The 11,976-nt window shown below is 53.5% G+C and overlaps 1 protein-coding gene and 1 pseudogene across 5 annotated transcripts; one reads left to right on the top strand and one right to left on the bottom strand.

The window, feature by feature from the left end:
• Positions 1-457: 457 nt before the first annotated feature.
• ASGR1 (asialoglycoprotein receptor 1) lies at positions 458-3,951 on the bottom strand. 4 transcript variants are annotated; one of them, XM_081219641.1, is made up of 9 exons: positions 3,760-3,951; positions 3,416-3,499; positions 2,216-2,377; positions 1,993-2,088; positions 1,850-1,921; positions 1,562-1,648; positions 1,313-1,464; positions 1,131-1,237; positions 458-992 (listed from the first exon to the last, which is right to left on the bottom strand). In XM_081219641.1, the coding sequence occupies exons 2-9, from the start codon at positions 3,480-3,482 to the stop codon at positions 830-832; spliced, it is 906 nt and encodes a 301-aa protein (XP_081075767.1). In that variant the 5' UTR covers positions 3,483-3,499; positions 3,760-3,951; the 3' UTR covers positions 458-829. The 4 variants fall into 4 exon arrangements, with proteins under 4 accessions (XP_081075767.1, XP_081075766.1, XP_081075764.1 ...); XM_081219640.1 differs by having other exon boundaries at positions 3,416-3,540; positions 3,756-3,951; XM_081219638.1 differs by having other exon boundaries at positions 459-992; positions 3,756-3,951.
• Positions 3,952-5,366: 1,415 nt separating this feature from the next.
• Positions 5,367-8,219, top strand: LOC308607022 (cytochrome c oxidase assembly factor 8-like; annotated as a pseudogene). The gene is made up of 4 exons: positions 5,367-5,374; positions 5,609-5,660; positions 7,402-7,599; positions 7,726-8,219. The product of its transcript is annotated as a cytochrome c oxidase assembly factor 8-like (transcript).
• The last annotated feature ends 3,757 nt before the right edge of the window (positions 8,220-11,976 follow it).

Raw genomic sequence — 11,976 nt, forward strand, 5'->3', positions numbered from 1 at the left:
AGCTGCTCCATCTTGTACAATTCAAGAACTGGTCTCAAGGAAATGGGAACAAACCGACCCTGGAACTGAAGATTAACTATACTTGAAACAATCAAGATAATGCTGATCAGACCTCCGCATGACCAATTGCAAGGTGATTATCAGAGCTAACTGTGCTGTTCTGCATGTAGCCCCCTGCCCTGCCTATGTACCCATGAAACTCCCCTTTAAAAGCTCGTGTGCCCTGATCAGCAAGGGGAAGTTGGTTCTTTGACACATGAATCCACCTTCTCCCCAGGACTTCCAGCTTCCTCAGTAAAGCTATATTTCCTTTTACCCAGCACTTGTCTCTCAGTATTGGATTCTTGAGAGACAAGCAGCTGAAACTGAGTTCAGTAACACCAGTAACAATGCCGCTTTACAGCTGAGACTCAGGGAGCAGAATAACTTGCCCCAACTCACATACCTGTAAATAACAAATCCAGGCCACCTGGCCCAAAGCCCAGACAGTTCTCAGGATGACCCGCTGCCTGCCCAAGACTATCTAGTGCCAACCAGCCCAATCCCAATTCCTAATCCCGAACAACAAGACAACTCAGAATATTTCATACATTTCTCTTCTTTTTACTCTAAAAAAAAAAGTTGACAATAATAACCTGCAAACCACAGAAAGCGGCATGGGTTTCAATCTCTTCGCCCCTCCAAACATCAGTCTACATTCCTCAGACACCACCCTTCCCTCCAAATCTTAGATGAAAATCCAGAAGCCCCCAGATAGGAAGGTCCCCAAACCAGGAGCCCTATGGCAGGTAAAGGCATTGAGGAAATAAATTAGGGGGAGAGGAGGCTGCTAGTTTTCGCTGTCCCTGTCCCGCTGTGTCTCGCAGACCCACCGGTAGGGCCTCTGACAGACATCATCGTTCCAGCGGCCGTCGTCCGTGAAGTGGGCACAGTCCTCACCTCCTCCGAGCCCGTGCCCATACCAGTCGTCCGGCTGCTCTGGTCTCCAGTTCCTAAAGAGACCAGATGGATGCAGGCCCGAGGGGCCCAGACCCTCAGCCAAGCCGAGCAGCCCCTGGCACCCTGGGACCCGCCAGGCGGGGACGGTGGGTTGCAGGCGAAAGGCAGGGCTGTGGGGCACACACACTCACTTGAAGCCCGACTCATAGTCTGTCCCGTCCACCCATTTCCAGGGCCCGTTTTGGTCAGTGAGGCCCATCCAAGTGTTCACAGGGCCCATGTGGTGCTGGATAAATTTCTGGGGAGAGAGGAGGGGCTGGTGATCTCTACATAGACCTGCCAGCCTCCCAGCCGAGCCCTGCCTGGCCCTCACCTGCTCCTCCCAGGAGCCCACCACCACCAGGTGGGCATCCTCCAGCTGGCAGTACTTCTCAGCCTCGGGCCAGGGCTTTCCCGAGCGAGAGAACCAATAGCAGTTGCCTTCATGGTCCACCCAGTTCACAGGGCAGCAGGTCCTTTCAGAGCCTGGGGGAGGGGTGGGGGCAGGGGCAGGCAGAGGGAGGGTGAGGGGCTGAGGGGAACTGGGCAGGAAACCGGGGCTGGGCAGCACCCACCCCCTCACCGTTGCCCTGGAGGACGGCCATCTGACAGCTCAGGCTTCGCAGGTCAGACACAAACTGCTTCACGTGGAGCAGCAAGCTGGAGTGATCTGGGGAGACAGAGTGGGAGGGGAATGAGTGGCAGGGGGCAAGGAAGTCAGGATGAAGACTGGGGCTGGGAAGGCTCTGTCGTCTGCGTGCTGGGGCGTGAAGATGGATCACAGATGCTCCTGCCGTAAGGCCCCTTGGTTTGGCCTGAGAGACCCCTGTATCATGCATGCGGAAGCGCACGCACACGCTCCCTCGCTGACCTTCACTCAGGTCCTGCTGCTGTTTCTCCAGCTGGGACTCCAGGGATTTCATCTTTCTGCCCACATTTCCTCCTAGAGGAGAGACTTGCTCAGTGTCCCAATGTCCCTACGTTCCCAGCCCCCCCAGCCCCAGCCCTCCTCACCCTGGACGCTCAGGGCCTTGACCTTGGCCTCCGTGCTCACGGTGAGGTTGCTGAACGTTTCTCTCAGGGCCCGCAGCTCCTCCTGCAGCTTGGAGTCTGGGCAGAAGAGGGTGTGGATAGGACAAAATTAGGAGGTTGTGTCCACCATCACAGCAGCCAGCACGTCCCCTACCCACCCACCCTCAACATTGCTCCCTCCCCAGCCCACCCCCGGGGAACGCACTCTGGGATCCGATCACACAGACAACCACCAACAGCAGGAGGCTAAGGCCGATGGAGATCAGGATGAGGCTGGGTCCGGAGCAGAGACGCCGAAAGAGTGAGTGGGGAGGAGGCGGCCCTGCAAGAGGAGAGGGCCTCAGGAGCCTGGGGCAGCTCCGGGGTCCTAGAAGGAGAGCAGTCTGAGCCTCCTCTAGCAGACTAGGAGGAACGTTATAGATGAAGAAATTTGGGCGGTGGGCGGCCCGGAGAAGCCAGAGGCAACGGCAGGTGGGGAGGGGCGCGAAGCTTTAACCCGCCGGAGCCCTACCCAGGCCCTGGGCCTTTGCTGACACCTGCTGGCCTGGCTGAGTCACTGCAGCCTCAGAACTCAGAGCCTGGAGGATGGACGGAGTTTGCGAGCTGCAGGAGACTGGGGGCGGGGTGGGGGGCCGCCTTGCAGGTGGAGCAAGAGAAGTGGATTTCTTGGTCACCCCTCGAATCCCACTCCTCTTTGGCTGCGCGCAGGGAAAGAGGCGGAGTAGCCAGACTTCAGGTCCCTCAAGTTGCTCCCACCCGGGAGCCCTGTCCCAGTGAGCTGGAATATGGGGGCTTCCCCTCCATTTTTGCCGGCAGTCCCTTCCCCCATCGAAGGTCGCTGCCCACTCCCATCCACCAAGAACTTCATCCTGGCTCAGCCGAAGCAACATCCCTGCTCGCAGGAGGAAGAAAGGGGGCTTGCTTTTTGATGTAAGAGAGCCTCATCCTCCCCCAATCAGAGATCCCTCAGAGCCGTCCCAGAAATCTTCCCCTTGACCAAACTGATCCCTGACACCCATGCACTCACACACACTCACACGCTCACACACACTCACACAGTTGGCCAAGGCTCACAGGGTGTTGAAAGAGGAAAGAAGAAGGAGGCCTAACTTCTTCCAGTTAGTCCCATGGCCCTGGGCGCCCCCCTCCCCAGGGTCCTGAGAAGTCGGTGACAAGGTGAGGGACAGGAGGGTCATGAAGAAGCCTGGGGACAGCCGTCACCTGGAAAGGAAATCCAGCCCTACACCCTGCACCTCCCCTAAGAGGGGCGGCTCAGACGCTGTGTCCCTGTGAGTGGGGCAGACCCAGGGAGAGTCGGGGTTACAGAAAGAAGCAGGAGCTGAGTGGAGACAGCGAGAGCCACCTAATGCTCGCCTTTCAGAAATGGGGAGAGGCGTCCCCTCACTTTTTCTGTGCTGATGGTCATTCTCCTCGTTGTCCAGATGCTGAAGGTCTTGATAATCCTTTGTCATGGTAGGGCTGGCTGGACCTGGGACCAGGTCAATGCTGGGGTTAGGGCTGAGGCTACGGCTGAACAGAGTTGGGGTGTGTGGTCCAGTCCCTTTCTAGGTGATCAGCAGGAGACCTTTCTTCTTGCTCCCATTCCCTCCCAGGCCTGACATCCAAAATCTATCTTCTACAGTTTTCCCACTCCATCCTCAGCCCTCCTGACATGGGTCCCCTCCATCCCCTCCCCCACCCCACCCCCCAGTTAGTCCCCCCCACAGCCGTTCTTCCCCTTTTACTTGCTGAAGGTCTCAAGGTTGACTCCTGGGTCCCTCGATGCTGCACAGATCCCAGGCTAAGAAACGGGCTGAAGCCTGGAGGATTAGGGTGCGCAGACAGCCCTGGATGGTGGGAGAGGAGGGGGCAGGGTCCATATGAGGGCCCTGAGCCCTGTGCCGTCTGCCTGTCTGTGCGTCTGCGTGTCTGTGTGTCCAAACACATCAAACCTGGCATCTCCAGTGCCCGGGACTTTGGACGTAAACAGAGGTAGAACTGGATTTGGAACTCTGGGGGTGTGGGGCTGGGAGTGGGGGATGGGTTGCCTCTTCTTTTCTTCCCAGGGGTGGGGAGTCTCCCCGGTCTGTCCCCATTCCTTGTATGCAGTCACCTCACTCATGGCACCGTTTGGGAGGGGGCCAGGCCAGGAGGGGCCAGGGTGCAGTTTGCCGTTTCCCCTCTGCCCCTCCCCCCTTTCACTTCCTGCCTCTGAATTTCCCAGAATTGGTGGTGTCTCCAAATATCCCTGACCGGGATCAGAGGGGCCGATCTCTGCTCTTGCCCAATCCAGGCCTGTGACCCTGGCATCTGAGCCTGGGCCCGGCGTCACTGGGGCTCAGCCGCCAGACTCCCCAGCCTGGGGCTGAATGGCTTTGCTCTCGGGAGGGGGGAGTAAAGTCCTCCCAGCTGCGTAGGGGGCGGTGCAGGGAAAGGCAGGAGGACACGCTTTTCCCACTCAGCCGGGATTGGTGCCAACAAACCTCCAGTGATTCCTGTGTGCTTTTCCTTCATTACCTCCTCTCATTAGCCCCCCCGAGCACATCCCTATTCGATTCGCAGATGAGGAAACCGAGACCCTGAATGGTAAGAGCTTACCCAGGGTCACACTGCAAGGAACAGCAGAGGGAGGGCTGGGATGTGGGCAGCCGGACTCCAGGACCTGTGTGCTACCCCCAGAACCAGGGTCCCGTCCCGTCACCATAGCTGGGCCCCGGGGTCCCAGAAATGCTAAAAGTGGTCCCTCGGGCTTCCCTGGTGGTGCAGTGGTTGAGAGTCTGCCTGCCGATGCAGGGGACACGGGTTCGTGCCCCTGTCTGGGAGGATCCCACATGTCCCGGAGCGGCTGGGCCCGTGTGCCATGGCCGCTGGGCCTGCGCGTCCGGAGCCTGTGCTCCGCAACGGGAGAGGCCACAATGGTAATAGGCCCGTGTACCACAAAAAAAAAAAAAAAGTGGTTCCTCACAGCCCCAGGGAGAGTTCAGGGAGTGTTGTGTTCAGAGGAGTGTCTGGATTGGAATTATGCTAAACTAGAAATTGGGCAATGTTAAAGACGTTAATAAGTCTCGCTTTAGGACCAAATGTGAAGTCACGGGAATCCTAGGTTACAGTTATTTCAGTGAGAAAACTAGACCTGAGTTAGGAGAGTTTACATTACATGAGATATTCAGGAACATGTCCCTTGTATAAAATAAGAAGCCCTGGCTGCATCTCCTTTGTCTGTGTCTTGAAAAGCCCCACGTTGTTTGCATGCACTGGGACTGTGGCCAGTAATTTTGGTGACTGTTGGGCTGTTAATTTGGCTTTCTCTGATATTATCGCTTACGATCTGGTTTATTCAGGCAAACAAACCTACGATGTTTCGGTCAGAATAATGGTCACCCTTACAGGAGTGGTGATTGGAAGGGAGCTACTGGGTGATGGAAATGTTCTACTTCTTGAACTGGATGCCAGTTGCAAGGTTGTGTTCAGTTTGTAAAACTGCTGAAAGCTGTACACTTAAGATCTGTGCATTCTTCTGTTTGCATCTTATACAGGAATAAGATGTTCCTGCAAGCTGGCTCTACCCTATAACCATATTCCCAAACCCATTGCTTAGGGAGCAGTACTTGGACCAGTGCCGAAAATACGCCAAAGCCAACAGGTTTAGGGTGAGAGTCAGAGGTGATAAAACACTGTGAAGAAAGCCAGACAAAACAACACGATACACCCGGTGGCTGACTTACAAGCCACCTGTACAATACCAGAGATAATCCTGAGAAACTAAAAAGTAGCTAAAAACAAAACAACAACACATGGCGGTACATATATGCACCCTGAGAACTCTTTACATTTATCCCTTTAAGAATATATACCTTGGGGGGCTTCCCTGGTGGCGCTGTGGTTGAGAGTCCGCCTGCCGATGCAGGGGACACGGGTTCGTGCCCCGGTCTGGGAGGATCCCACATGCTGTGGAGCGGCTGGGCCCGTGAGCCATGGCCGCTGGGCCTGCGTGTCCGGAGCCTGTGCTCCACAACGGGAGAGGCCAGAATATATACCTTGGGATTTCCCTGGCGGTCCAGTGGTTAGGACTCTGCACTTCCACAGCAGGGGTCCTGGGTTCGATCCCTGGTCAGGGAACCCACAAGCTGTGCAGCGAGGCCAAAAAGCAAAAAAGAATGTATACCTTGAATTATGCAGGGTCTTCAGGGACATAGCCTCGTGTATTCATTTTCTATTGCAGAGTAACAATGCACCCCAAACTTAGTGGCTTGAAATGACACCCATTTATTAGCTCATAGCTCCGTAGGGCAGAAGTCCAAGCTAGCTTCTCTGCTCAGGGTCTGACAAAGCTGAGATTAAGGTGCTGGCAGGACTGTATTCATTTTTGGAGGCAAAGGAGAAGAATCTGCTCCCAAGCTCCTTCAGGTTGCTGACAGAATCCAGTTCCTTGCAGCCATAGGACTGAGGTCCCCATCTCCTTGCTGGCTGTCATCTGGGAGCCACCCTCTGTTCCTCGAGGCCACCTGCCTTCCTCATCGCATGGCCCCTCCATCTGCAAAGTCAGCAACAGTGCCTGGAATCTTCCTCAAGATGCAGATCTCTCTGACTCCCCCTGTGCTTTCAAAGGGGCTCCTGGGATTAGATTAGGCCCACCTGGAGAATCTTCCTGTCCTAAGGTCAGCTGTGTACATGACATACACAACAACTTAAGAACAGGAGTCAGAGGTGATAAGACACTATGGAGAAAGCCAGACAAACAACACGATACACGGGGTGCTGATTTACAAGCCAGCCCCCTGTACAATGTGTACGGCCATAGGTAAGGATCACTCCCTATAACGAAACAACTGTGAGAGAGATATCTCAGCATGTCCTCAGGTGCTGGGGGGGACAGTATGGAATCTTGGGGGCCACTTTTAGAACTCTGCCTCTTCATGCAAAGCGACGCTGTCCCCTCTGAGTACACTTCACCTTGGGATATAGAGCACGTGCAGAGAGCAATTCAGAGAGGCCGGGCTCCAAACCTGGGAATCCCACCACCAGGCTCCCTAGGGGAGGTCTGTGACGCTGGCCTGAAAGAACAGGAAGGATTTTTATCAGCTGTAATAAGCAAGTGACCCTGGAAAGAGTGGGAGAAATGTCCAGAGTTGTAGCTTGGGCCACCCTGAGGAGGGCCTTCAATCTCAGGGTGAGGCATCTTGAATGTCATTCAGAAGCACAGAGGTATCCAAACTGGGGGGACATGTGCCCCAGGGGGATCACAAGATCATCCATTAAGAAGGTGGCAAGAGGCAGACTCGAGGGCTCACGCCAAGGAGTGCTTCCCAGAACTTCTGCTGCCAGTGTCCTTGTCCCCACGGTGAGCCACGGCCATCTCCCCCTCTGCAGGAAACCCTCCAACACTAGCAGGTCTCAAGATTCTGCCCTCCAAGAAAATCTTGCCATGATTGGATAGGACCCCCAGATAAATATTCAAACCTTCAACCTGTTCACTTTTACATCCCTGAAAATGAATCACCATTGGAACAGAAGCTAAGAGAATTAAGGCAAGAAACACAAGAACGGAACCAACAGTTCTGGGCAAACCAGAATTTGACTTTTCTAAAGGCTTTGAGATGGGCCACTTCTCAGGAAATCCACATCCAGACTTCTCCAGAGCACTGAGAGCTGTGTCCTAGCCAAGGAAAAACAAAAAGACGAAGAAAGGGAGTTCTGATAGCTGTCTTCTTTTAGGAAAAAGAAGAATTTATTGACTCAAGACTAAAAGCCAAAGAGGCCTGGAACTGAGAGCTACATCAGGTCAAAAAGCAACACTGAATGCAGAAGAAATGGCTGACTTTTACAAGGAATTTTTAAGTAAAAATTTTCAGAAGCACATGTATTGTAACAGGGACTGGTACAAGCGCAATTTTGCCATCACCTTCTTCATGGGAAAAGTGGCCCTGGAGAGGATTTGGAACAAGCTTAGACTGAAACAAAAGAAGACCAGCAATTAGGAGCCCACCCTGACCCGCCCACCCTGAACCACCCACCGGCGTCTGAGTTTCCACGAGAAGCAGCTGCTTATAGGAGCTCATTTTACGAGGGCTCTAAAACCTGTGAGTGCAGGGCAGGCTGGGAGGACGCGGGTCCCGGTGCGCTGTGGCCCATGTGGCTCCATCCTGACTGTGGATTCCAAGCTGGCTCTTGGTCACGGAAGTGATGTTAAATAAAACCCAAGCACTGTGGGGGGAAAGAAAAAAAAAAAAAAAAAAAGAGGGTGTGGAAAGAAAACATTAGGACTTTATTTAGGGAATCCCCTGGTGGTCCAGTGGTTAGGACTCTGGGCTTTCACTGCTGAGGGCCCGGGTTCAATTCCTGGTGGGGAGCTAAAGTCCCTCAAGCTGTGTGGCATGGCAAAACAAAAACAAAACCAAACAAAACAAAACAAAACACTTTATATATATTTTTATCCCTTTTCTTTAGATTTCTACTTGGGGATGTGTTTTATCATGTACATAATAGACTTGTACAGTGGTAAATGTGTGTTAGTGATCTATTGCTGTAAAATGATCACTCCAAAACTGAGCAATTTAAAACGAGGAATAGTTATCATCTCACTCAGTTTCTGAGGGTCAGGAATCTGGGTGCAGCTTAGAGGGTTAGTGCTGGCTCAGAGTCTCTCATGAGAGTGCAGCCAGGATGTATATCCATGCTACAGTCATTTGAAGATTTGACTGAGACTGGAGGATCAGCTTCCAAGGTGACTCACTCACAAGACTGGCAAGTTAGTGCTGGCTGTTGGCAGGAGGTCTCAGCTCCTCATCAAATGGGCCCCTCCACAGGGCTGCTTGAGTGTCCTTGCAACATGGCAGCTGGCTTCCCCCAGAGCAAGTGATCGGAGAGCACAAGGTGGAGGCTACAATTTCTTTTATGACCTAGCCTCAGAAGTAACACTCCATCATCTCCACAGCATCCTAGTGCCTCCCTAGTGTGGAAAGGAACCAAACGAGAGTGTGAATACCAGGGGATGAGAATAATCAGGGGCCATCTTGAAGGCTGGCTGCCACAAGATGTATAGAATTATTAGATGAGTGAATATGCACTGGGGACACACAACCAAAAACACTGTACTGATGTTGGCACCTGAAGAGCCAAGTTAAAGACTGACTACAGGGGCCCATGAAGAGTTGCAGGCAGGGCAGTGGTGAGGTCAGAGCTGTAAGCTGAACAATGGCCTCGCCTCGGGGTGGGTGCTGGGTCAAAGGTGGGTCCCTGAGAGGCAGGGAGCTCTGTCAGGAGGCTGCTGAGTTGATCTCAGTAAGAAAGTGTGAGGCTTGAGGCCAGAGAGGGAAGGTCACAGGGGCAGAACGTTGCAGAAGAATGGAGCTGACCTGGTGGCTGCTGGACACAGAGCGAAGCGGGGGATGGGGGCAAGGACAGCAGTGCACCTGACCAGGGTCCAGAAGCCTCCTGGAGACCATAGAGATTTCTGGTTACACTGAAGGCGGGGTCTTGGGTGCTGCCCTGTGATGAGGCCACAGTGGAAACAAAGCAGCCCAGGTTGGAGTCTGCCCCTGTTGGGGAAGCAGAAGAAAGAGCCCCAGGAAGTGGGGGTGACCTTCAGGGCCAGCTCTGGGGACCCCAAGTGCCAGATTAAAGATGGTCAAGGAGAAAGGGGTCTGGGCCTCCTATCGGAGTGAGTCAGGAAGAGGGAAGTGCTTTTCTGGCAAGTGGAGGCGGGGCCTGGGCAGTTGGGGGACGGAGAAGGGGCTGGTGGGGAGAGGGGGCATGTGGACGCTGAGAAGGAAGGATGCCGACGGCCAGAGGTCCCCAAGAAGGATGTTAAGGGGGTGGAAAACTAGAGAAGCACAAAGAACCTGAAGGCTGCTATCAGCCAGATCTGAGTTCACCTTACCTAGGAAGTGGGTTTAATGCCCATCTCAGAGTTATGTCAAGGTTAAATAAGATGAGTGGAAAGCCCTTAGAACAGTGCCTGGCACGTACCAAGTGCTCTGTGCGTGCTACCTATTTTTATTCTTATTATTATCACTAGCAGCACAGCCAAGAGTTGAGTTACCTCCAGGGCCTCTGCATGAGGGGAAAGGGGGAAGGCTGGGTCAGGATAGCAGAGGAGGTCTCTCCCCAAATCCCAGAGGGTGGTGAGCAATTTCCCCGGGGCAGAACTGGGGCCCTGGGGTGTTGTCTGAGTTAAGACAGCCCCCTCCCTTTCTATGGAGGAGACCTGCGTCCTGAGCCCACACCTGCTCACACTTCTCTCTCAGAGTGCTTTTGACCTCGTGTTTGGAGTGGGCCCCAGACCCAGAGGGTTGGGATTCCACCTTGTGCCTCTCAGCAGACTGTGGGCTGCAGAGTCATGTACCCAGCAGACCCAGCAGAAGAGGTGACAACAAATGGGCAGAGGGGCACAGAGAAGGCTCTGTGCTGACTTTCCAAAGAGGGTGACCTGTGGTTCCCCAAATCTAGCTGAGGCTGACTTGGGCTTGGGTGGAGATGAGACAGGGGAGGTTAGGGGGCTGCACTAGGGCTGGAGCGCTCAGCGCCAGAAGCAGCGGCAGAGAAAGAGGGGGCTGTGAGCAGGAAGGGGGAGGCAGCCACTGCACACAAGTTTCAGATGTGAACTGATAAACCCACCCAGGGGCTTCAACATCCCCTCCCTGGGGCTGGGCGAGAACTCGCCTGTGTGGAGGGGCCGCAGCGCCCGTCTCCCATAGGCGCGCCCCGTCCTGGCTCCGTCCTCCCCAACCCCACTGTCTTTTGTGCTGGGACAGCCAGGATCCTGTGACCCAGGACCCTCTCTCCTCCTCTTTCCTACTTTTAAGAGGGTGAAAATTTTAGAAAATTGTAAAACTCCAAAGGTTTCCAAGTTTTATTTAACTTTCCAGTTTACCCAGTAACAGAGAACAGATCAAGAGGCCAAGAGCAATAACCATTACCAGATTCTAACGTGTGCCAGGCAGTGTGCCAATGGCTTTACGTGTTTTTTCCCTTTATTCCTCAGAAGAATCCAACAAAGTAGTTACTATTCCCATTTAACAGCCAGGGAAACAGGGTCAGAGGAGTTAAACTCTTTGGCCAGTTGCAGTGACCCCACGCCTCTCATCTTGACCTACGACCACCTCCTCCCTGGCTCTCTACTGCCCCCGACCATACCTCCTTCACCAGGACCCACGGCAGCCAGCCGGTGCCCTCTTACAGCCCTCCCGCAGGACTTTTCCTGGCATTTATAAAATCCACGTGAAGGCCTCAGGCCTTGCTGACTCCTCTGACCCATATCCTACTTACCTCCCTCCCCTGACCCTGCTCCACTCTGTGACCTCTTTCTGTGCACCACCATTACAAACTTCTTCCTACTTTGCATCCTCTCTCTACCTGACACACTCCCCCACCCCATGCTTCATCACAGTTCAGGTCTCAACTCCAAGAAGTCGCTCCAAGAAGAAGCCTCCCTGACCACCCTGTCTAAACTAGCAAGGACACACACCCAGTGGTCACTTTCTTTCCTCAATAGCACCATCATTATCTTAAATTCCCTGCATTCCTTTACTTGCCACTCTCTGTCCCCACTGGGTAGACCCCCCAAGTTCCCTGAGGGCAGGGACACTGTGTTCCCAGCATTTCAAACACTGCCTGGCACCAAGGAAGATCCAAATTAGTATTTGTTGAAAAAAGTAGAGGGGGGTGAAGAGGAGCCAGGCTTTTAAAAAATAATAATAAATTTAAAAATAAATAAAAGCAGGAGGGGAAAAAAAAAAAAAAAGAGGATCAGGCTTTGAACTCCAGTCTGTGTGGGAACCCAGTGCGCCTACCACTCAAGCACATGTGGTCTCCCTAAAGGGACAGGAAAGAGCTCTTTATAGATTTGGAAGAATACATCCCAAACTGTGAACATGCTTCCCTCTGAGGAGTGGAATGAGATGGGGAAGGAACTTTTTTTTAACCACGCGTATTTCTATATTTATTTGCAGTTTTGTAAGGTACGTG

The sequence above is a fragment of the Mesoplodon bidens genome, assembly GCF_964165515.1.
Source record: "Mesoplodon bidens genome assembly, chromosome: 19".
NCBI classification, from domain to species: Eukaryota; Metazoa; Chordata; class Mammalia; order Artiodactyla; family Ziphiidae; genus Mesoplodon; species Mesoplodon bidens.

Bases quoted from the DNA above. Each gene is read 5' to 3' on its own strand.
- ASGR1 (XM_081219641.1), bottom strand. From the start codon at position 3,482: ATGACAAAGGATTATCAAGACCTTCAGCATCTGGACAACGAGGAGAAT. The intron at 1,238-1,312 runs GTGAGGGCCAGG...CTCTCTCCCCAG, and splicing joins TGGGCTCCTGGGAGGAGCAG to AAATTTATCCAGCACCACAT. The intron at 993-1,130 runs GTGAGTGTGTGT...TGGTCTCTTTAG, and splicing joins GACTATGAGTCGGGCTTCAA to GAACTGGAGACCAGAGCAGC.